Source organism: Molossus molossus, unplaced genomic scaffold (genome assembly GCF_014108415.1).
Source record: "Molossus molossus isolate mMolMol1 unplaced genomic scaffold, mMolMol1.p scaffold_m16_p_9, whole genome shotgun sequence".
In the NCBI taxonomy this organism is placed as follows: domain Eukaryota; kingdom Metazoa; phylum Chordata; class Mammalia; order Chiroptera; family Molossidae; genus Molossus; species Molossus molossus.
This window is the reverse complement of record NW_023425403.1, coordinates 20836324-20861801: the sequence shown is the minus strand read 5'-3', so window position 1 is coordinate 20861801 and position 25478 is coordinate 20836324. Positions and strand designations below refer to the sequence as shown.

The window sequence follows — 25478 nt, the reverse complement described above, 5'->3', positions numbered from 1 at the left end:
GGTGAATAATTTTTTTGATGTATTTCTGGATCCGATTTGCTAGTATTTTGTTCAGGATTTTGGCGTCTATGTTCATCAGGGATATTGGCCTGTAGTTTTCTTTCTTCGTAGTGTCTTTTTCTGGTTTTGGAATTAGAATTATGCTGGCCTCATAGAACGTGCTTGGAAGTCTTCCTTCTTCTTGAATTTTTTGAAATAGTTTGAGGAGAATGGGTGTTAGTTCTTTTTTGAATGTTCGGTAAAACTCCCCCGTGAAACCATCTGGACCTGGGCTTTTGTTTGCTGGGAGAGTCTTGATTACCTCTTCAATTTCCTTAGTTGTTATTGGTCTGTTCAAGTTTTCTATCTCTTCCGGGAATAGTTTTGGGAGACTGTGTGTTTCTAGAAATTTGTCCATTTCGCTGAGATTGTCGAATTTGTTGCCATATAGTTGTTCATAGTAGTTGTTAACGATCTTTTGTATTTCCGTGGTGTTGGTTGTTACTTCTCCTCTTTCATTTCTGATTTTGTGTATTTGGGTTCTCTCTCTTTGTTTCTTGGTGAGTCTAGCTAAGGGTCCATCTATCTTGTTTATCTTTTCGAAAAACCAGCTCTTTGTTTCATTGATCCTTTGAATTGTTTTTTTGGTCTCTATGTCATTTATTTCTGCTCTGATCTTTACTATTTCCTTCCTTCTACTTGCTCTGGGGTTTTCTTTTTGTTTGCTTTCTAATTCTTTAAGTTGTGAGGTTAGACAGTCAATTAGAAATTTTTCTTGTTTTTTGAGGTAGGCCTGTAGTGCTATGAACTTCCCTCTCAGAACTGCTTTCGCTGCATCCCATAGATTTTGTGTTGTTGTGTGTTCATTTTCATTGGTTTCCAGGAAGTTTTTAATTTCTTCCTTGATCTCCTCGGTGACCCAATCATTGTTTAATAACATGCTATTTAGCCTCCATGTGTTGAAATGTCTTTGCATGTCCTTTGTGCAATTGATTTCTAGTTTCATGCCATTGTGATCTGAGAAGATGCTTGATATGATTTCAATCTTCTTGAACTTGTAGAGATTTAGTTTGTGTCCTATCATGTGGTCTATCTTTGAGAATGTCCCATGTGCACTTGAGAAGAATGTGTATTCTGTAGTTTTGGGGTGTAATTCTCTGTAGATATCTATTAAATCCATTTGGTCTAGTGCTTCATTTAGAGTCTCTGTTTCCTTGCTAATTTTTTGCCTAGAGGATCTATCCAGTGCTGTCAACGGGGTGTTGAAGTCCCCTGCTATGATTGTATTGTTGTCGATTTCTCCTTGGAAGTCCTCCAGAAGATTTTTAATATATTTTGGTGCTCCTATATTGGGTGCATATATGTTTATCAAGGTTATATCTTCCTGTTGGATAGATCCTTTCAATATTATGTAGTGGCCGTCTTTGTCTCTAGTTATGGTCTTCATTTTGAAATCTATTTTATCAGATATGAGAATTGCTACCCCCGCTTTTTTTTGCTTTCCATTTGCTTGGAAAATTTTTTTCCATCCCTTCACTTTCAACCTATGTGCGTCTTTTGTTGAGAGGTGGGTCTCTTGTAAACAACATATAGATGAGTCATGCTTTCTTATCCAATCAGCTACTCTGTGTCTCTTTATGGGAGCATTCAATCCATTTACGTTTAAGGTGATTATTGATATGTACTTATTTATTGCCATTTTTGTTTAGTGTGGTTCTATTTTTCTTCCCATTTCTACTGCTAATTACAGCAGTCCTTTTAACATTTCTTGCAGTGCTGGTTTGGTGCTAATGTATTCCCTTAGCTTTTTTTTGTCTGGGAAGCTCTTTATTTGATCTTCTATTTTGAATGATAGCCTTGCTGGGTAGAGTAGTCTTGGATTCAGATTCTTGTTTTTCATGACTTTGATTACTTCATGCCATTCTCTTCTGGCCTGTAGTGTTTCTTGTGAGAAGTCAGCTGAAAGCCTTATGGGGTTCCCTTTGTAGGTAACCTGTTGCTTATCTCTTGCTGCTTTTAGGATTCTCTCTTTGTCTTTAATTTGTGGCATTTTAATTACTATGTGTCTTGGTGTGGGCCTGTTTGGGTTCTTCTTACTTGGGACTCTCTGTGCTTCTTGAACTTGAATGCCTTCTTCCTTCACCAAATTAGGGAAGTTTTCTCTCACTATTTTTTTGAATATATTCTCTATCCCTTGCTCCTTTTCTTCTTCTTCGGGGACTTCTATGATGCGAATATTATTACGTTTCCAGTTGTCCCATAGTTCTCTTAAGCTGTCTTCCTGTTTTTTAATAGTTTTTTCCTTTTGTTTTTCTGATTGGTTGATTTTTTCTACCCTGTCTTCTAATTCACTGATCCGGTCCTCAGCTTCCCCTACTCTGCTTTTTAAACCTTCCAATGTGTTTTTCATTTCGGATATGTCATTTTTTATCTCTTCTTGTTGGTTTTTAATTTCCATTTGGCTTATTTTCAGTGTCTCTATGTCCTTACTCATGCTGTTCAGCTTCCTCAAGATCATGGCTCTGAATTCTAGCTCTGTTAACATGCCTAATTGCTCCACATTGATCTCATCTTCAGTGGAGGTGTCTTGCTCTTTCATTTGGCTTCTGTTTCTGTGTTTCACCATTTTAGCTATCACTGTGGGCTTTGGAGCCTGTCAAGTTCTCCCTGTGGGTGTTGGTGTTCTGCTGTTTGTGGCTCCCTCTCCTGTGTTTAGATGAGCGAGGGAGGACCCGCGTTGAACACCACTGTCAAGTCTTACTTTCCTGGTTAAAGTTGCCAGCCCAGGAAACGTACTGTTATCCTCTAGCTTTTTGCCTGGAGGCTAGCAGTCTAGGTTAATTGATGAGTTTTGGGTTGTCAGTTGATTGAAAAACTCCCTCTGGTGCTCAGCCAAGGGGCTTTCACGAGGGTGGGGCAGATGCTGGTCGTTAGTGAGCCTCAATTACCACTTCAATGGCCCACAGGGTGGGGTTGGATCTCCGAGGGAGGGGCTGCTGCCTCTCCTCAGAGCTCTGGGAAGGAGCAATGTGGCCACCGTCCTGAGTGGCTGCACTCAGCCAAAGCTCTGAGCGCCCTCCAAACCCCGAGTGTCCCGACACAGTTCCAGTCCAGTCCGCCCTCCCTCCGCCGGAGCCCAAGGTGAGTGGCTGTGGCTGTTTCAGCCTTTGTCCCGGCTCTGCGCTGTGGGGCCGCCTGGGAGTGTAACCCGCGGGCGCCGCTTATAGCTAAGGCCGCTGCCGAGCTGCCGACCGTGGGCTCCCAGCCCCGTCTCGCGCCTTCGCAAGCCTACCGGGATGGAGTCAGTGTCCCTCTTTGTCTGGTCCTCCAAGCTGCTTTTCTGTTGGTTTTTCCCGTCGATTTGTCTGTGTTATAGTTGTAATTCCAGTTTGGTTCTGGGAGACGGTCTGTGTAGCTCCGTTCACTCCGCCGCCATTTTTCGGTTCTCAGTATGAACATTTTAATGATGTTTATTCTTCCAATCAATGAACAGGGTATGTGCTTCCACTTTTTTATATCTTCCTCTATTTCTTTTTTCAATGACCTGTAGTTTTCTGCGAATAGGTCCTTTATTTCTTTGGTTAAGTTTATTCCTAGGCATCTTAATTTTTTTTTTTGCTTCAGTGGAGGATAAATCTGTTTCAGCATGTCTGAATTATTTTTATTTACTTATTTTTTAAATCTTTATTGTTGAATGTAGAATGTATTACTGATGTTCATCATTTTTTCCCCATTGACCCTCTCCTCCACACTCCCGCCCCCCTCCTGCCTTTTCCCACACTATTGTCTGTGTCCATTGGTCATGCATATAAGTTCTTTGGTTTATTTCTTCCCACCCCCCAGCCCCTTTCCCTTTGAGGTTTGTCAGTCTAGCAATGAATTTGTACTTCTTAGTCCCTTCACCTTTTTCACCCATTCCCCCAAACCCCCTCCCATCTGGCAACCAACAAAATGTTCTCTGTATCTATGAGAATGTTTCTGTTCTACATGTTCATTTGTTTGTAGATTTCGTTGTTGAAAGATATATATTCATTGCCATTTTTTTGTTCATATATTTTATCTTTTTCTTCAAAAAGACCCTTCATCATTTTATATAACGGTTTGGTGGTGATGAACTCCTTTAACTTTTCCTTCTCTGGGAAACACTTTATGTGGCCATCGATTCTAAATGACAGCTTTGCAGGATAGAGTAATCTTGGTTGTAGGTTGTTGCTTTTCATCACTCTGAATATTTCTTGCCACTCCCTTCTGGCCTGCAAAGTTTCTTTTGAGAAATCAGCTGACAGCCTAATGGGAACTCCCTTGTAGGTAACTAGCTGCCTTTCTCTTGCTGCTTTTAAGATTCTCGCTTTGTCTTGAACCTTTTGTATTTTGATGATGATGTGTCTTGGTGTGGGCCTCTTGGGGTTCATCTTATTTGGTACTCTCTGTGCTTCCTGGACTTGTATGTGTGTTTCCTTCACCAAGTTAGGGAAGTTTTCTGCCATTATTGTTACAAATAGGTTTTCCATTTCTTGTTCTCTCTCTTCTCCTTCTAGCAAACCTAAGACGCAAATGTTGGCATGCTTGAGGTTGTCCCAGAGGCTCCTTACACTATCCTCATTTTTTTGGATTCTTTTTCCTTTTTGCTGTTCTGATTGGGTGTTTTTTGCTTCCTTATATTCCAAATCGATGGTTTGCTTCTTGGATTTACGTACTCTGCTATTGAATCTGTGTAAATTATTCTTTATTTCAGTTAATGCCTCTTTCATTTCTGACTGTGCATCCTTCATTTCTGACTATGCATCCTTCATTTCTGACTGGTCCTTTTTTATGCTCTTGATGCCCTCACTAAGTTCACTGAGGTTCTCATTAAGTTCATTGAACATCCTTATAAGCAGTATTTTGAACTCAGCATTTGTTAGGTCGCTTTATCTCCAGTGCACCTATTTCTTTTCTTGGGGTTTTGTTCTGTTCTTTCATTTGGGACCTGTTTCTTTGTCTCCTCATTTTGGCTGCCTCCCTGTGTTTGTTTCTATGTATTACTTAACGAGCGGTATGAGGCTAGCTGACACCAGATGCTACTTGTTTGAAAGAATTTAGGAAAAACCTGAAGCAGGATCCAAGACAGGCCAATCCTTTGCTTAAGCAACTGGCAACAGCTTGGGTGGGCCTGAAAGTTTGGTGGGCCAGGGCCACAGGGAGTCACCAGGGCGGAGCTACCAGTGTGAGCCAGGTTGCTGGAGTCTCAGATATGGTGGCTGCCTACCGCCCCAGGGAAGGGCTCACCAAAGGAACAAAGGCCTCTGACAGCACGTTTGTCCCGAAGAAAGCCCCCCACTCCAACCCTCGCTCCACTGCCAAACGGCTCAGTTCTTCTCTGTATGTCTCTGATGCTCCTCAAGCTGCCTCCCCTCCAAGCTTAGAGGGAGTGAGTCCAATAAGTCCGTGCGCGGGCACGTTAAGGAGCTGCCTGGGGCTCCAGCCGCGTCAGCTTTCCTGAGCCTCAGTTCCTGCTGATTTTTCCAGCCAGAGGTTATGGGGAATTGTCTTCCTGGCACTGGAACCCTGAGCGGGGCACCTCAGTCCTTCAAGGATATTGGCCTGTAGTTTTTTTTTTTTGTAGTGTCTTTTTCTGGTTTTGGAATTAGAATTATGCTGGCTTCATAAAACGAATTTGGAAGTCTTCCTTCTTCTTGAACTTTTTGAAATAGTTTGAGGAGAATGGGTGTTCTTCTTTGAATGTTTGGTAAAACTTCCCCGTGAAGCCATCTGGGCCTGGGCTTTTGTTTGCTGGGAGAGTCTTGATTACATCTTCAATTTCTTCTGTTGTTATTGGTTTCTTCAGTTTTCTGTCTCTTCCTGGTCCAGTTTTGGAAGACTGTGTGTTTCTAGAAATGTGTCCATTTCGCTTAGATTGTCGAATTTGTTGCCATATAATTGTTTATAGTGTTTGTTAATGATCCTTTGTATTTCTGTGGTGTCAGTTGTTACTTCTCTTTCATCTCTGATTTTGTGTACTTGGGTTCTCTCTGTTTCTTGGTGAGTCTAGCTAAGGGTCCATCAATCTTGTTTATCTTTTAGAAAAACCAGCTCTTTGTTTTGTTGATCCTTTGAATTTTTTTTTTTTTTTTTTGACTCTATGTCGTTTATTTCTGCTCTGATCTTTACTATTTCCTTCCTTCTACTTGCTCTGGGGTTTTCTTTTTGTTTACTCTCTAGTTCTTTGAGTTGTGAGGTTAGATAGTCTATTAGGAATTTTTCTTGCTTCTTGAGGTAGGCTTGTAGTGCTATGAACTTCCCTCTCAGAACTGCTTTCGCTTCATCCCATAGATTTTGTGATGTTGTGTCTTCATTTTCATTGGTTTCCAGGAAGTTTTTAATTTCTTCCTTGATCTCCTCGGTAACACATTCATTGTTTAATAACATATGCTATTTAGCTTCCATGTGTTCATATGTCTTTGCCTGTTATTGTTGCAGTTGATTTCTAGTTGCATGCCATTGTGATCTGAGAAGATGCTTGATATGATTTCAATCTTCTTGAACCTGTAGAGATTTAGTTTGTGTCCTAACATGTGGTCTATCTTTGAGAATGTCCCATGTGCACTTGAGAACACTGTGATTTCTGTAATTTTGGGGTGTAATTCTCTGTAGATATCTATTAAATCCATTTGTTCTAGTGCTTAATTTAGAGTCTCTGTTTCCTTGCTAATTTTTTGTCTAGAGGATCTATCCAATGGTGTCAGCAGGGTGTTGAAGTCCCCTGCTATGATTGTATTGCTGTCGATTTCTTCTTTGAAGTCCTCCAGAAGATTTTTAATATATTTTGGTGCTCCTATATTGGGTGCATATATATTTATCAGGGTTATATCTTCCTGTTTGATAGATCCTTTGAATATTATGTAGTGGCCTTCTTTGTCTCTAGTTATGGCCTTCATTTTAAAATCTACTTTATCAGATATGAGTATTGCTACCCCAGCTTTTTTTTTCCTTTCCATTTGCTTGGAAGATTTTTTTCCATCCCTTCACTTTCAACCTATGTGAGTATTTTGTTGTGAGGTGGGTCTCTTGTAAACAACACACAGATGAATCATGCTTTCTTATCCAATCAGCTACCCTGTGTCTTTTTATGGGAGCATTCAATCCATTTACACTTAAGGTGATTGTTGATATGTACTTATTTATTGCCATTTTTGTTTACTGTGGTTCTATTTTTCTTCCTATTTCTCCTGCTAATTACAGCAGTCCTTTTAACATTTCTTGCAGTGCTGGTTTGGTGCTAATGTATTCCCTTAGCCTTTTTTTGGTCTGGGAAGCTCTTTATTTGACCTTCTATTTTGAATGATAGCCTTGCTGGGTAGAGTAGTCTTGGATTCAGATCCTTGTTTTTCATGACCATGATTACCTCATGCCATTCCCTTCTGGCCTGTAGTGTTTCTGTTGAGAAGTCAGCTGAGAGCCTTATGGGGTTTCCTTTCTAGGTAACCTGTTGCTTCTCTCTTGCTGCTTTTAGGATTCTCTCTTTGTCTTTAATTTTTGGCACTTTGATTACTATGTGTCTTGTTGTGGGCCTGTTTGGGTTCTTCTTACTCGTGGCTCTCTGTGCTTCTTGAACTTGAATGCCTCTTCCTTCACCAAATTAGGGAAGTTTTCTCTCACTATTTCTTCAAATATATTCTCTAACCCTTGCTCATTTTCTTCTTCTTCGGGGACTCCTATGATGTGAATGTTATTACGTTTCCAGTTGTCCCACAGTTCTCTTAAGCTGTTTTCCTGGTTTTTAATTATTTTTTCCTCTTGGTTTTCTGATTGGTTGATTTTTTTACCGTATCTTCTCATTCACTGATCCGGTCCTCAGCTTCGTTTACTCTGATATTTAGACTCTCCAATGTGTTTTTTATTTCTGATATGTCATTCTTCATTTCTTCTTGGTGGTTTTTAATTTCCAACTGGTTGATTTTCAATATTTCTGTCTTTACTCATGGTGCTCATGTCCTTACATATGCTGTTGAGCTTTCTCAAGATCATGGCTCTGAATTCTAGTTCTGTTAGCTTGCTTGACTGCACCTCATTTATCTCATCTTCGGTAGAGGTCTCTTGTTCTCTCATTTGGCTTTTATTTCTGTGTTTCACCATTTTGGCTATCACAGTGGGCTTTGGAGCCTGCCAAATTTTCCCTGTGGGTGTTGGTGTTCTGCTGTTTGTGGCTCCCTCTTTTGGGTTTGGATAAGGCAGGGAGGACCCACTTTAAACACCACTGTCAAGTCTTTCCTGGTTAGAGTTGCTAGCCCAGGGAATGGTAGTTATCTTCTGGCTTTTTTGCCTGGAGGCTATTAGTAGAGGTCACCTGAAGAACCTTGGTTTCTGAGTTGACTGAAAAACTCCCTCAGGTACTCAGTGTAAGAGGATTTCCTGAGGGTGGGGCAGATGCTGGTTGTAATGGGCCTCAATTAGCATTTCAATGGCCACCAGGTGGGGTTGAATCTCTGAGGGATGGGCCGCCACCTCTCCCCAGGGCCCTGGGAAGGAGTAAGTTGACCACAGTTCCAGTCCAGTCCGCCCTCCCTCTGCCAGAGCCCAAGGTGAGTGGCTGCTGCTAATTTAGCCTCTGTCCTGGCTCTGCATTGTGGAGCCACTTGGGACTTTAACCCGAGGGCGCCGCTCCCAGCTAAGGGCGCTACTCCCAGCTAAGCCCTTTGCTCCTGGCTGAGGCTGCAGCAGTTCCCAGCCAAGGGCATAGCACCTAGCCGAGGGCGCAGGTCCCAGCCAAGAGCACAGGTCCCAACCAAGGCGCCACAGGTCTCAGTCGGTGCCGCAGGTCCCAGCCGAGGGTGCAGGTCCCAGCGGAGGGTGCAGGTCCCAGCCCAGGTCTCCGCAGGTCCCAGCCCAGGCCACTGTGGACCGTGGGCTCCTGGCCCCCTCTCACGTCTTAGCAAGCCTACCAGGATTAAGTCAGTGTCCTTGGTTATGTTGTCCTCCAAGCTGCTTTTCGGATGCCTTTTCCTGACGATTTGTCTTTATTGTCGTTGTAATTTCAGTTTGGTCCTGGGAGATCGTCTGTGTAGCTTCCATTCACTCTGCCGCCATTTTCCTAGTCCCTCCCTTTTTGATTTCTTAGTCCTTATTATTTCTCCACCTCATTCTCCTTCTCTTTCTGTCTTTTTGTTCTCTGGTGGTAGAGGGAACTAAAAGCAAGATAACAGTGAATAGAGGGAGACAGTTTCACCTATTATTATGTAGACACTAGTAAGTATCTGAATTTAAGAAATTAATATGAGAAATACCTAGTCTATGAGCAACATGTTTTTTTATTCTGTTTAATTTTTCTATTTCTTAGTTTTTGACAGAATCCAAATTTTTTATTGCAAATACTTCTTTAGGAAGGTCTTAAGGATAGAGTACCATGCTCCATCATTTATTCTCTATTGGTTTGTTACTCATCCTCTTTTCTCCTTGCTTTTTCTGCTGAGAACATAGTTTAACCATCATTAGGTTATGTGGAGAACTTGCAATTAAAATTATTTACTTCTACTTAATAGAGTTGGCTGTAGAAAATACCTTTTCTTCCTATTTTGTTTTCTTTTTATTTCCACAGAAAGAACATGCTCTCTGAATAACTGTACTGTGGCCAAAAGAATTGGAAAAGGAAAAGATGCTACTGTCATTTTTGAGCATTTCAGGAAACCTGTAGATACATTTGTTCAGGAAAACTGTTCATGCAATGCATTAAATTCAGAGATAAATTCTTCCATTTCAGATATTTCTAATTCCAATGAAAATGTGGAGAGTGGAAACATTTCTGTACTTGAAACATGCAATGAACAGATGAAGCACAATTTAACAGAATGTAGAGACACTTCTGAAGTACATGCATATGATTCAGGTCTTTCATTTATTCCCAGTGATACCAGAGAGAGTGTTAATGGTGACCTCTTCTTAAATTTGACACATCTTAAAAATATTTTAAGTGGTCTTCCTGCTGCTTTTCCCCATCATAACAATATTGGCTCAAGCACAGTTATTACTTCAAAACTTATCAAAGACCCAAGACTTATAAGGAGAGAAGAAAGCATGGAAAAACATAATATTACAGATTTAAAAGAGACTTCGCCATTTAAGAAGAGTTTAGATTTTGCTAATTCAGAAATAAACCTATCTATGCCAAGTAATTCTGCCTCCTCATCTGAAGTCATGCCTGGTGATGATGCCATGATTACTGATTGTTTGGATGCTCCTTGCTTCAAAATTTCTTTTGATGATTCACAATTTCAGACTCACAAAGTGGGCTCTAAGAACTGTGATTATACAACTCCCAATACAATTACCATTGCAGGTCAATGTCAGGACCAAGACAACTCCTCCTTCCCAGTGTGTTTGTCAAATGTAGCTTCAGAAGTTGAGAACCAAAAACATAGTGAGGAACAAGTCCAGAGATCCCAACAGAGAAGTAACATCCCACTTCTAATTGAAAAAAATAGTGAGCTGCATAACTCTTACGAATCAGTGAATACTTGTGCCAAAGGGTCTAACAGTCACATTTCTCAGGAATCACAGTCTTCTAATTTAAAAACTACATGTCAGACTGATCATAAAATGTCTTCAGATTTTTCGTTTCAAAGGAAAGAAAGCATACATGAGTATATTCAAAATATTGGAAAGGTGAGAAACTTCACTGGCCTAGAAGACAATTCCAAACATGTAGAAAAGCAAAATTTGTGGAAAGAGATTGGTAATTGTACTAGTGAAACAAAAATCAGTCCAATATATAATTATGTTTCTTTGCACCAAGCATACAAAGAGGACGAGAGTCTTGATTCTTTTGAGAAAAAATGTGATCAAATATTAATCACTCAAAATTTAGAAATATCAAAAGCTTCTACATCTACCACAAAGAATAAGTATGAGCTAGGTTATCTATCATTGGAATTACAAAATAATCTTACTCCAAGAGTGGAGAGCCTTTCACAAAAGCATCCTCAACACTGTTTGGAAAATGAAGATAACATTCATACCGGTTTTGCCATTTCTCAGAAACTTATGGAACTGGAATTGGAAAAAACAAATCAAAACTGTATCAGCATTATAACTGATGCTTTCCAGGAAGCAAAAGACATTTCTCATGCCAAAGAACTGTCAATGGATATAGTTATTTCATCTCATGACATTAAAACAGTACATGACAATTCAAATTGCATCATAGCTAGAGAACATACATGTGTCCATAGTAAAAGTACAAGTGATCCAGTGTCATTAGAAAACATTCAAAGAGACTACAAAGAAACTTCTCAAATTGACCATAACGGTCAAGATCATACTCTGTTCTGTAATACACATTTGAGTAATGATATACACCTGAATGTTGATTTTAAAGAACAAAGAGATAATGATAAAGAAAACCAAAGCAAGATTAAAAAGGAAGACATTGCTTCATCTACAGAAAACAACATAGAAAATATATGTGGAGATGAGAAGCAGGGTTTTCATACAAACAAAAATGTTGTTAATACAGATGAAAGGCAGGAGAATAAAAATTACAATAATGTAGAAATTCTGAGTTCTGAAGAATTTTCTACATTTAACTTGACTTGGGGGGACAAATATGTATCAACAGGAACTACATTATTGGAAACTGAAGATACTATCACTGCCATAAAACAAAAAGATACACAAAATACCATAAGGAGTGTAGAGAATTTGGCTTCCATATATCCCAAAATCTCAAGTTCTTCAATACATGTAGCCTCAAATGCTGCCATGTGGACAGATTGTACTATGGTGCCCACATTAGACACAAATCATGAAAATCACCAAAGATACAAGTTTAAAGAAACTTGTTCTTCTGAGAATCCAGATTTGGGGTTGTTAGTAAAACATAGGGTTTCTGATTGTGAAATGGGTATGGATAAAAACAAATTACACAACTCATTTCATCAATCAATAAGTGACAACTTAGTTCTTCAAAATTTCGAATTGGAAAGTGAAATTGAAGTAGAATTAGAACAGTGTGATGATGCTTTTCTATCTCAACAATATACTTTTAGCCATGGAAGTGAACTGTGTGAAGAATTTGAGACTCTGAAGTCTCGTATCGATTGGGAAGGTCTATTAGTAAACAATAATAGGGAGGAGAAAGTTTTGGAAAGCAACACAGAAAGTGAGCATAGTGAACAGTCTTTCTCTGATGATGATTCTACAGAAGAAAACGAATCAGAGTTCTTCCCAATTTTACTTCCAGATCTACAAGTTACAGTTACTGAGACACTTATGCCAGTATTCAGTTCCACTGTTGAGCCCCTTGCGTTGAAAGATAAGTTTTGCAAATATACAACTGAAGCCACTAAACCAGAAATAAGTGAGGAGGAGGGGAAAGTTCTGGGATTTGAAATGTATTCCCAGTGTTCTGGTGAAAATTCAGATTGCCCATGTGAAGATGAATTTGGTAATATGAGGCAAGAATCAGAACTAGTGAGTAAATCTGAAAACTCACTTTCTTTTGACTTGAGTCGTAAGACACACATGAATCACACGTCTGAAGAACAAAAGAGTGGACCTTTGCTTACTGAACTTTCGAATGTCACAACAATAAATAACAAAAGCAGAGGTTTCCTTACAAAGTCAAAAACTGATTGTAATGATACTAGAAATAAAAATGACACAGAATCAAGAATTAGCAAAAGAAAGCCACATACACCTGCTAGGGACCAGAATGTACTACATCATCTAATTTGTGAGAAGAAGAGGAAGCTGACCAATCAAGACTCATCTGAATGTTTTTCTTCATTATCCAAAGGACGAATTAAAACCTTTTCACAGTCAGAGAAACACATTAGGAGTGTCCTGGATATTCTAAATAGTGAAGTATCTTTATGCAAAAGCAAATGTCTTTCCAGAAAACTTGACAGAGCTCTTCTTTACTTAAAAAAAGCTCATAGAAGAGTTAACACATCTTTGGAGCTTATAGCTAAAGTGGGAGAAACTTCAAGAAAAGGCCCATTACCAAAGTCATATGCAATAATATGTAATAATTTCTGGGAAATTTGTGACCTTCAAGGTTATAGTTCTTTTTCTGAAAGAAGATATTATTCCACTAAGCATTTTTTTCCAAAAAGAAAATATGACAAACAAGGAGAGAAAAGAGCTTTGGGATTTGAAGTTGATAAATCATTAACTCATGTGTCAAAATACCAGTCTTATAGAACAAGTGGAGAGAGAATCACAAAGTGCTTTTCTAAGAAAAATGGGGCCATTAATAAATATGAAAAGCCTGAGAACCATTTAGCACATAATAAAGATGCAATAAAAGAAAGTGCTGAGGCTAATGAAATAAGTAAAACTAACTCAGTATCTTTAAGTTGTATAAAAGAAAACAATGTAAGTTTTAGCACAGACAAAAATTATGATGCAACTTGTATAGCTCACACAAAGGTGAAAACTGACATAGTTATTTCAGTCTTAGAATCAAATGTGAAGCACTTTTTGAATGTTGATAACTACAAATCAGATAACCTTATTTTATCTGGTTTTAAAAGAAACCTGGAAGTAAATTTTCTAGAAAGAAGGCCATCTCCTACTGAGAGCTCAAAACCAGGCACTATTACAGGAAACATCCTTATGGACCCATTAAATCAAACTATGATAATAAGCAAAAATTGTAATAGTATTCCTCAATTGTTATCGACTGATCCAGTGACAGATAGTGAGGGAGAATCTTCAAAAACTTATATGGCTAAACAGAGAACTTTTGTTGTCGATTCTTTGGCAACATCCACCAATGTACCACACTGTCAGCAAGAATGTGGTGGAAAGGAGCTTCTAAAGACAGAACAGTGCTCTCCAAGTTGTTGTGTCCATATAAATGGGTATGAAACCAATGTTACTGAGAATTCTGAGCCGGATCTCATATCAGTAACTGAAGACAGTAAAAGTTATAGGGAAAATATAATGAAGAGACCTTTTTCCAGTGGTAGTTCTCTGCTCTTAAAAGATGATATAAAGGGTTCTTCCAAAAAATGTATTTCAAAGAAAGACATTCTGGACAGAAAAATGTGGAAAGTTAAACAAACCGAAAAAGCAGAAGATTCAGTTCACAAAAAAAGCATGACTGAAGGATCAACTGTTATGAATGAGTACAGAAGTCAAAAGAAAATTTTAGAAGAATCTTCCTATTTAAGTGAGAAAACAATTAAAAATAACTTAATTGATTCTCATCTAAGCATTAAAAATACTTCTGAGGCAATTTCTTTGAATAACATAGTTTCTAATCAGCTTAACAAAAGAGAGAAAGAGGGGGTTAGAATTAAAGGTGGTAATGACTCTCAGTTTGACTGTATGTTGCAACCAGACAGTTTAGGAATGAATCATATGCCTGTTTTACATGCTCACTCTGAAACTTCCAAAGTCACTACTCCACAGAAGAAGCCTACATCATACATGAATAAATTAAAAGAAAAGCATTGCTCAGCTAATCATTCAGGTCTTACAACTAGGTTAGCTCAAATTTTGAGGAGGGCAGATGAAGCATCATCTTTGCAGAGCCTACAGGAAGAAACTAAGATTTGTCAAAGTATTCTCCCTTTATTTGTTGAAGCTTTTGAAAGAAAGCAAGAATGTTCATTTGAGCAAATCTTGATTTCAAGAGAACTGTTGGTAGAAAAAAACCTGTGGAGTAATTGCAAACACAAATTAAAACCATGTGCTGTTGACTCCTTGGTAGAACTCCAAATGATGATGGAAACTATTCAATTCATTGAAAACAAAAAAAGGCTCTTAGTGGGTGAACAGACATTCCGAAGCTTGCTTTGGTATGATGAGACATTGTACAGTGAGCTGCTTGGCAGGCCGCGTGGATTTCAGCAACAATCCAATTTCTATCCTGCTTTTCAAGGAAGGCTAAAATATAATGCATTCTGTGAGTTGCAGAACTATCACGATCAATTAATTGACTTATTAGAAGACACCAAAAAGGAAAACAATTCATACTATGCATTATTAAAATGCAAACGACAGATTAATGAGTGTGAAGCAATATTGAGGCATTGTTCTGATTGCTTTGACTTTTCTCTTTCTGTTCCATTTACCTGTGGAGTTAACTTTGGAGATAGTTTAGGAGACCTAGAAACCTTAAGAAAAAGTACTTTACAGCTAATCAGTATGTATGGGAACTCTCCTAAAGTTGATTCTTATCCAGGAAAACAAGACCATTTGTGGATTATCATTGAAATGATCTCCTCAAAAGTTAATTTTATCAAGAACAATGAAGCAGTAGGTATTAATATATCTCTTTATGGTCTGGAACATATCTTTTTTGATGCTGCAAAAAGTCTTGTTTGGAAAGAGAAGAAACAATCTTTCAGCAAAAAATACTCAGGACAGAAGAACAAAGAAACACTACTCAAGATGAATCAATATTCTTTCTCTAAATTGCAAAAGATATATGATACATTGTCTAAAGATTTAAGCAGTGAACAAATTTCCAATATTGGGCTTGAGGAGAATAATATGGTGGCTTTCAGAAAGTCAGATGATCCAATAAACAAAGCAACAATTAGCATAGAAAAGTGTAGGTTTAACAGTACTTTGCTTTCACACCCAGATATATGTTGTATTGGTGAAATATTGGATCAAGCTGAATTTGCAGACTTTAAAAAATTACAGGAACTCACTCTGAGATGTACTGATCACTTAGAAATTTTAAAAAAGTACTTTCAGATGTTGCAAGAGGATAATAGAGAAAATATTTTTATCACAGAAGAAAACGTTTTGGACCTGGTTGGAAACCACAACCATGAGGCTATAATTTTAAAACCTGCAGCCACTGAAACCTATGTTGAAATAGCCATGCTTTCAGAAACAGTTCACTTTCTTAAAAACTCAATGGCAAAGAAACTAGATAAACAAAGGTTTCGAGGTATGCTTTGGTTTGATTTGTCACTTCTTCCCGAGCTGGTTCACTGCCAAGAAAAAATGGCTTCTTTTTCATTTCTTAAAGATAACTCAACAGATTGCCTTTGGAAAGTGATAGAGACTGCTATTTCTGAAATTAAGAAAGATCTGGAAATTATCTACAAACACAATGAAGCTGTTAATTGCTCGTATGCTCTTCATTTGTTCTCAAGAGAACTTCAAGAACTTTCAGAAATTAAAACACTTCTAAAGAAGGCTAAGTATTCCATTTCCACCTATATTGACTTTGTGCCATGTATAGCATCCATAAATTACGGAAGCACTGTGACAGAGTTAGAATACAACTACAATCAATTTTCTACACTGCTCAAAAATATATTGGCTGCCCCACGGAAAGATTATGGGAAAATGGCCCATATTGTGAAAGTCATGAAAACTATTGAACATATGAAGATAATATGTGCTAAGAATGCCAAATTAACCATTTCCTTCATCCTGTACCAAATGCTTCATAACAGAGAAAAGACTTTCCAACTGAAGAGAAAAGAAAAAATGAATGTTCATGTAAAACCTAGAAAGAATATTAGTAAATCTAGTACTTGTATGAAGATATCCTCAGTTTCAGAGTGCATAATGAAAAATGTTTCAAATTCTTCTAAAAAACGACCTATTGCTGTAGACAAATGTCAAGACTCTCAGGAACAAGAAAAAAATACTGTTTCCAGGGGTAAAAAACAAAAGGTAATGAATATTTTCAAACAAAACCTATATAGTAGTATTTTTTAGAACAAGTGTAATCTTGAATCAAATAGCAGAATTGTAAAAATTGAGAATGATTTAATATTAAACCTTGCAAATGAATATACTAAAGTATTGGATTCAACAATATGTATTACCTATAAAATATAAATGATTATGTATATGAGACATACCTTGCAAATGTTTTTTAAATGTACAAATTAAATAGTTTAACTTAGAAAACATTTCTTAGAAGGATGTGAATTTTAATCACTTTTTAAGGGAAAGTCCAATATTATGAATGTGAGTTAAGTGAGTGACCAAGTATTCATTGAGTAGCTTCTGGGTAATGAGGTTATAGTAAATGTAGTGAATATTAAACTGTCTAATGGTGCCTGTGTTCTTGACCATTATCCACATGGAAAAATAGAACAGATATGTTTTAATATGTTTTTATTGATTTTAGAGAGGAAAGGAGAGAGAGGAAAAAAAAACATCAATGTGAAAGAGAAATATCCATTGGCTGCCTCCTGCATGCCCCCTTTTGGGGGTTGCATCCGCAACCTGGGCACATGCCCTGACTAGACATTGCATAGGCACCCTTTTGATGCACTGGGCGCACTCAACCAACTGAGCCACACTTGCCAGAGCAGAGCAGATATTTTTAAATAGATTATTATTTAGGTGTAGAAGTCCTACATAAACGTATTTTATTTAACAAAAATTTACAGCGATTTTTTGTGTGCTTGGCATTGTAATATTGTACAAACATTAATTCTTCATTCACAAAAGAATTATGATGTAGGAACTATTATTTTCTTATTTCAAGGTAAGAAAACTGAGACCTAGAAAGGTTAAATAACTTTCCCAATGTTGCAGAGTTATTATTAAATGGGAGAGCCCAGATGTAAAACCAGGCAGTCTATAATAACAAGTGCCCCTACTTTGCTGTCAGTCTTCTCTTAAAATTTTTCAAGAATTTATCAGCTCAGAAGTAAAGAAAAACCTATGTGCAAAATGAAAAGTAGGATTCTTTCTCAGCTTACTCTTATTGTATATATTAAACTAGTTCTAGAGACTAGGAAACTAATCACTATGTATTACACTGTTTTATAGGAAAATGCATAATAAACATCATTTTATAGACATACTTTAAGAACACAAATTGTGTATTCCACATGGAGTAAAAAGGTGTTGCAAGTATTGAGAAGAAAAAAAAAAAGAGAGAGAGAGAGTGAGAGAAGGTTTATTTGTTGATTTCATGTAATAACACAAACCACAGCTTTGCTTTAAAGGAAAAAAAAGTTGTGAGTGAAAAACTGAAGAGGGTATATAAGTTATGGAAAATAACAGGAGCAAAGACACAATACAATGGGTATTGACCTATCTTGAGAAACGAGTTTAAAATTAAGTCTGTAACAAAAAAATTAACTTAGTGGACAAGTTAAGGATGGAGGAGATTGTTTTAGATTATAAAATGTCTTAAATATAGGCTTAAGGAATTTGAACTTAATTCGGTACACATTGAAGGATAGTGTCCTGTGAAACATGTTTTTTCAGTGATTTAAAGGTAGAAATTCTGATTACAGTTAGAAGTAGTAAGTCATCCAGAGCTTAGAAAAGGGTGCTCTTTTGCAGAATAAGAAAGGACAATCCATGTTTGACAGACATTACTTACAATGGGGCTTAGTGACTGGTTTACTAAAAGGTATAAAAGAGGGAGCAGTGGTAAATGGACTTCAGGATTTGTTATAAAATGTGGGGATAAAAAGAATTTTGCAAATTTCTTTTTTTTAAGTGTCTCCAAACATTAATGAAATATGGGAAGTCTACTAGAGTCAGTGCTTTTGGAAGGGGAGGGTCATTAATGAATGCAGATGATGACAGAACAAGCAGTTGCAAATATCTGATATTAAAATAATAAATATATTGTATTTTAAGCCATCATCAATGCAGCTTTACTTTGTATCTTTTAAACATAGGTTAACATGAAAGATGTCACAAAAACCAGCAAAGAAAAAGCAGCATTCAAGCATCCAAGGTAGGAGTTGCTGTCAGCCCTATCTGAAGAAAAACTAAACAAAATTGAGCACATAATAAGGAACAATACTAGAACGTTTATTTATATACATACCTGTGTTGGATCATACATGTAATTTAGGGAACAAGATAAGGAGAGAGAAGGTGGTTGTTTCAGATTATGCAGTTTATTAAGTAAAGCCTTAGAGTTTGAACTTCATTCTGTAAGTCTGAAGCTGTGTGCTGTGAAATGTGTTTTTTCAGTGATGTAAAGGTAAGGAGATTCTGAGTACAGTTGAACGTTATAAGTCCTAGATCAGCCAGAGCTTAAGAAAGAGTGATGTTTTACATAATAAAAAGGGCTTGGTATCTGGTTTTACAAAAAAAAAAAGACATAGGAGAATAGGACAAGTGATTAGATTAAGTTTTTAAAACTTGTGGACTTTATAGACCAGTCACATTTCAAAATTGGTTAAAAAAGATATAAATTACCAACTTATAATACTAAGTGTGGGATATTAGTCATAGACAAACACACATATTATAAATATACCAGTGTCTCATAAAGGATGTTTTAACACTATAAGAAGAACTTGATTTCAAAATAACACCTAGCTCTTTTTTTTTTTTTTATCCTCACCGGAGGACATTTTTCCATTTTTTGTTCAGATAGAGCGGGAGGGAGAGAGAGGAAGAGAGAGAGTGAGAGAAACATCGATGTGAAGGGACACATCGAGTGGCTGCCACCTGCATGACCAACCAGGGCCGGGGACAAACTGCAACCGAGGTACATGCCCTTAGCGGGAACCAAACCCAGGTCTCTCTGTACCGCAGGCTGATGCTCTAACCGCTGAGACAAACCGGCCAGGGCACACCTAGCTCTTTAAACTGGATTATTTTAATGAAAATCTCACTATATTATTTATATTTTACTTATTTTGATATGAAGTTGCACCACTGGACTTGTTGACCATCTCTTGTTTCATTCAACTCTGTAAGATTCATTTGCTTCCATCTTTTCTTTCATTTTATGAAGGAGAATGAGTAATATAAAATAGAAAAGATAAATACAGCATTTTATTTCCTGGCACATATGACTTTGAATAGTTATATAGTGGAATAAAGATGAATAGGCTGTTAGAAGGATAACAAACCAACTCTGTAATCATCTTGGTTTTGGTAACTAAGTATAGGTGGTATTTGCCACTCAGAGAATCAATCTTTGTTTCACTTAGCAGGAAAATGAATTATAACATAAGGTTAATAAAGTATTATCTTCATGGGAGAATATTCTCTAAGAGACAAATAAAAAGACAGATGATGCAGACAACTATCAGTCTATAAAGTTGAAGCATCATTGGAAATTTGATAAAGTCAAAATTGTACCTTCTGGAAACTGTATCAAAGTATTGTAATGGGATTGGATGACAATCTAGGTTGTCATTAAAGTGCTTTTAAGGAAGCTTAAAAAGTAAAATTTGGAGCTTTTAGTTTCATAAATGGAATATACAAATTTGAGGCCAAAGATTAATTTTTCTTGACTATAGAAGACTGGTTACTTTCTTTTCAATGTTTTCTTTTCCAGATGTGATTAAAAGAACTTGATGAGGCACCAAAATATATCATTATTTTGGGGACCTATTTTATTAACTGTTTGGCTCTTATACATTCCCATAATGGATACTTCCTTCAGCCTGCTTGAAACTAAATTATGTAGGAATGCAAAGGATGTTAAATTGGCAAGGAATTTTGGCCTTCTGCTTTTGCCATTCTTGACCTTGAACAGACAAAATATCTCAGTAGTTAGGAATAAGAGAAGATCTTTGGAGGAAGGGCACATCTGGTAGTTCACCAGTTATATATAGCCATGTGTAAGTGAAGAGAATTGTCAAAGGGTTGGAGGTTTATGAATTAGAAACTACATTTAAAAAATGAATAGTGATGCTTTTCCACCTCTGAAAACCTTTATCAGGATATGTCCAAAGCATAAAACCGTTTTTTACAATATTGGAAGCACTGTGTATTTTCAGAATAATACTTTTGAAATGTGGAGTATCTAGAGTCAAACCAAGGTAGTAAAACTGGGTAAATATGTTACTTGTATAGAGCCAATAGAAAGAGAAAATGTTAATCTTAAAAACACTTCTGAATAAAAATATCAAATATATTTATATTAAAATTTTGTAACTGTATATTTAAAATTATTTTTATGTGTGTTTTATACCTAATAGGACCACAAGATCTCATCCCGAAAGTGAAAGTGAAATAGGACCAAGTTTATCCAACAATCAGAAAAGAAATCATGGATCTCCAAAAAAGGTTGAAATGCAAAGACCTGGCTCACCTCTACTTTTAAATAACCTAAAAGACACTTGCATGTTGAAGTTGGAGGGGAAAATAGATTTGACTAATATTTTATCTGATACTTCAGAAGATATCACTGGACAACAGGGAAATGTAAATAGCATGAAGAAAAGAGATGTGAATTTTTGTGCTGCTGAAACAAAAAGTGATAAGAAGGATTGTTTTTCTTTTGTAATTTGTGACCAAAAAGGTGTAGATGGCACCTTTTCAAAAGACCATGAAGCACCTTCACAGAAATTTCTTAACTCTTTCCCAGGTCCCTCAGACAAACCAGGAACTGATGCTTCTCTTCTGCCTAATGCATCCACGCCTTCAAAGCCTCTTTTCTGTCTTGTGAGCGATATCCATGCCAATTTAGAAATGAATGACAGTGTCTTTGAACTTCAAGATAATGAAATATTAAAGTCATCTATTAAAAATTCTACAGGCACTAATTCTCCAGAGCCCATATTTATCCAGAACAAAATACCTGTTCCACAAATAAATGAAACACAATCTGCCAAAACTGAGTCAAAAGAAAAATATATGAAAGATACATTGAATCCCAGCACTGTACCTGTTGAAACATCTGAGAACATAACCCTTAATGTCAATCAAACAGCAGAATATTCTTTTTCTGAACAACAGAATAATGAAAATTCGAAAGGCCTGCCTCAGAATGCTGCAACATATCGGAATGAGCTTCCACAGTCTTCATGTACCCCACTATATAATTCTTCGGAACACTCGTTTGGAACATTATATCCTTCCTATGCTTGGTGTGTTTATCATTACAGCAGCAGCAGTGGCAGTTCCATCACCCAGACATACCATGGCATAACATCATTTGAAGTGCAGCCACTTCCTCCTGAGATGTTGACTGCAGTTCCAAGTACTGTCCAAAGTACACATTCTAATCTTTTGTATTCTCAGTGTTTTGGCTACATTGCTGGTGGGCCACAAGCACATGGCTTTTTGCCAGCAAATAGGTATTTTCCATCTCAAATGCCTGTTTCTTACAATGTTCAGCAGCCAGCTTTTTCACAGTATGCTTCCTATCAACCAGTACCACAAGGTTACCCTTACCCTCCTGATTCAGGTGTGCTTCCACAAGTTCCTTGGACTTATGGTGAGTTTCACAAGTTTTAATGCTTGCTTCATTGAGTTTTTACTTTTATCTTTGTATATTTATAAAATGGAATTTACAACAAGTGGTGATACATTGCAGTAATTGTTCTGTGCCGATGTGTAGAATTATTCAAATATCAGGCAGAGTTAAATTATATTGTCAGGTGAAAATCTAGTTGCCAAAAGATGGGAGAAAAAGAATCGTTAATATCACTAATATGTTCTGTAACAAAACCCAACTCTTAGGGAATTATTAAGAAAATTATAATTAATTGATACCATGAAATATATGCAGCCATTAAAGAGTTTATTAAAGTTTTTAATGACAGTTTTTAAAACTATGTCATATAAATTTACTTATGTAATCAAAGAAATGCATAGAAATACTGAATGAAGTACACCAACATTTCAACTTGTCCGCCTGTGAGTGATCAAATTTGGGGTGTGTGGAAAGTGTTTTTCTGTATTTTTCTACTGGAAACATACATTATTTTAATAAATGGAGAAAAATAGACTAAAAAGACAGATAAAGCAATCTTTCTCTTTCTGTCTGTATTGTATTATACCATCTTGGCAGAAGTGAAAAGGGAGAATATTGAGATGTGTTGCTAGAACAACTTGGTAGTTTGCCACTGGAACTTGGATTTTTTTTTTCCTTAAACAGTTTTATTTGTAAAATATGATTATGACAGAGATTTTTGAAATTAAATTGAAAGGTGTATTTACCAAAAGTAAAGCAAAAATTTAAGACAATGATTAATAATCCTTCAAAAACTAGTTACCCACTAACATCCAAATATTCTACCATTAGAAGTAAAATACACTGTTAATAAAGTTAATCAAACAGATAAATGTAAAAGAATTGCTTTTAAATTCAAAGTTATTTCTCAGTCCTGCATTTTCTTACAAATTATTAAGTAGGAAAAAATTGATTAATTCATTTCATTTGATTTGGAGAAGAAGCAGCCTATTAACATAATTCTATTTCTAATTAAGAAATCTAACCATGCCCTGGCCAGCTTGGCTCAGCAGTTAGAGCGTCGGCCTGCGGACCAGAGAGTTCTGGGTTCAGTTCTTGCTAAGGGCATGTACCTTGGTTGCAGTTCATCCCCGGCCCTGGTTGGGGTTGTGTGGTTGGCAACTAGTTGATGTGTCTCTCTCACGTCGATGTTTCTCTCTCTCTCTCTCTCTTCTTCCCTCTTTCCCTCCCACTCCATCTGAAGATAAATGCAAAAACGTCCTCGGGTGAGGATTTAAAAAAAGAAAGAAATCTGACCAGGACAGCATAAGGAATATTATGAATATGTAATAACTATGTATAGTGACAGATGGTTACTAGACTTATCATGATAAGGTTATAAATGTCTAAGCACTGTATTGTACACCTGAAACTAATATAATGTTGTATGTCAACTATAACTTAAAAGTGAATTTAAAAATAGAAAAAAACAATAACTCCTGACCTAAGGGAGTTTCACAAACAAGGAAAAAAAAAAAGAAATCTGATCACAGGAGCACCTCTGCATTGGAGTGATGCTGGCACCTAACACCTATAGGATAAAATTCGAATTAGCTCGGAATGCAGGGCCTTTCACAGTACTATATTAGCCTCATTTCCCACCAGTCTCAGCTCTATGCAAGCCACATTGAACTTCTAACAGTTCTCCCATGTGACATTTCCTCTTGAACTCCCATAGTACTTTTTGTGTGTGCTTCTCACATGATAAAGCATGTGAGTGTAGTGTGGTGTTGTAATTATTTATGTATCTTCCTTAGGTCTGTACTCCACCATATGAATTTAAACAGGACTGGAACTTTTTCACCAAAAAATAGAACCTGAAAAAACTCTAAAGGAAGGGAGAAAGAAACAGGATTGGGGCTGGGAGAGTGTATACCCCTTTTTGGTTAATTTCATACATTGCATATAACTTAATTTGGTACATTGCTGCTGCTGCTATTGCTGCTGTAATGATAAACACACCAAGCATGGATGTGGAAAACCTATGAATTATTAAAGTAGACATCCTGAATGTAATTGTTTCATAAAGGTTTTCATAGTTTGAGCTTTCTTGTGTTCTTAATAATTAAGCTGTTTGTGATACTAAAGAAGATATCTCTGGAATCAAGTCCAGCTTTGATTCTCAGAAATTTTAATTGTTACCTCCATGATTATATTAGTCAAGTGAAAATAAAAGGAAAAGAAACAATTATCTACTTATTAGAGTATCCAAATGTTACTCAAAAAAAAAAAAATTAGGAGGCAATATAGCATATCATTTAGTTTTCATGAGTGCAGATAATCCCACAGTTACAGGCACTATTCCTTCTAAAGATATGAAAATTCCTATGACCCACTTGCTGTTTTGTTTTGTTGATGGTGCTCGTTCTACACCATAAACAGAACTTAAGGAAGGGACTGAGTGAGCCCTGTGTGCCAGACTTATTACATCCTTTATTCCATTTAATTCTCACAAGATACCTGAAATAGTTGTAGATACTATTGTTCTTTTGCAGATGAAGAAACTTCTCCTTGGGGAGCCTTAAATCACTTTGTGAGGATCCCAGGGCTAGTAAAGGGCAGATGTGCAGTTTAAACTTGGATGTCTTTGCCTCTAACTTAACTCAGGCCTTTGCACTATACTATTATGTGCCATTTGTCTGTATCATTAACCTAACTCAAATTTTTGTTGTTTTTTTCCTTCCAGTTCCATGGCAACATCAAGAACCCTTTCAGCAAGGACGTTGAAACAGTCTTCTGTCTACTGAAATAAAGGAGATTTACAAGTTTTTCCAAGTATATTTTACTTATATACCTTTATGTTAACATTTTAAATATATGGAAGTATGGTGGGAAATATAAATCATACAGCCTTTATAAAAATTTTAAATACAACAGTGTGTCATATAATGCAATAGGAAATCAATTTCTGACATCAAAATACCATAATTATTCTCATGCAATGATTGCAGTCAACTCTGTACAAGGCTATTTTCAATACACACCTAGAAGAAACATTAACAAAGTGTTTGAAATTTATTTTTTGAAATGTTGCTATACAGTTATTACAGTTATATAAAGATTTTCTTTGAGGTTATTCTAATGGAATAAGGAGAGTTAAATGTAACATTTACTATGATTAAGGTTAAGCAAAAATAGTAAAAATCTTTAAAATAAGAATTGTGTTTCTGATATTTTTGTACATTGTTTATGATATTATTATTTGTGCCATTTGACTTAGATTAAAACAGGATTTCTTTTTGCTTAGATTTGTTGTCAGAACAAGTTTATAATTCTTGACATTTTATTTATGTAATTTACAATTTTATTATGTCAACATGAAAAATTTCTTTAATTTCAATATTTTCTAATTTTTACTTATAAAATACAT

The 25478-nt window shown here is 36.6% G+C and overlaps 1 protein-coding gene across 1 annotated transcript in view; it reads left to right on the top strand.

Moving 5' to 3' along the window:
• Window positions 1-24243, top strand: part of TEX15 (testis expressed 15, meiosis and synapsis associated) — a 70028-nt gene extending 45785 nt beyond the window's left edge. The window contains exons 6-9 of the mRNA XM_036250606.1: window positions 9554-16602; window positions 18582-18640; window positions 20850-22090; window positions 24179-24243. Of these exons, the coding sequence (XP_036106499.1) occupies window positions 9554-16602; window positions 18582-18640; window positions 20850-22090; window positions 24179-24243 (8414 nt within the window). The remainder of the gene's footprint in view (window positions 1-9553; window positions 16603-18581; window positions 18641-20849; window positions 22091-24178) is intronic.
• The last annotated feature ends 1235 nt before the right edge of the window (window positions 24244-25478 follow it).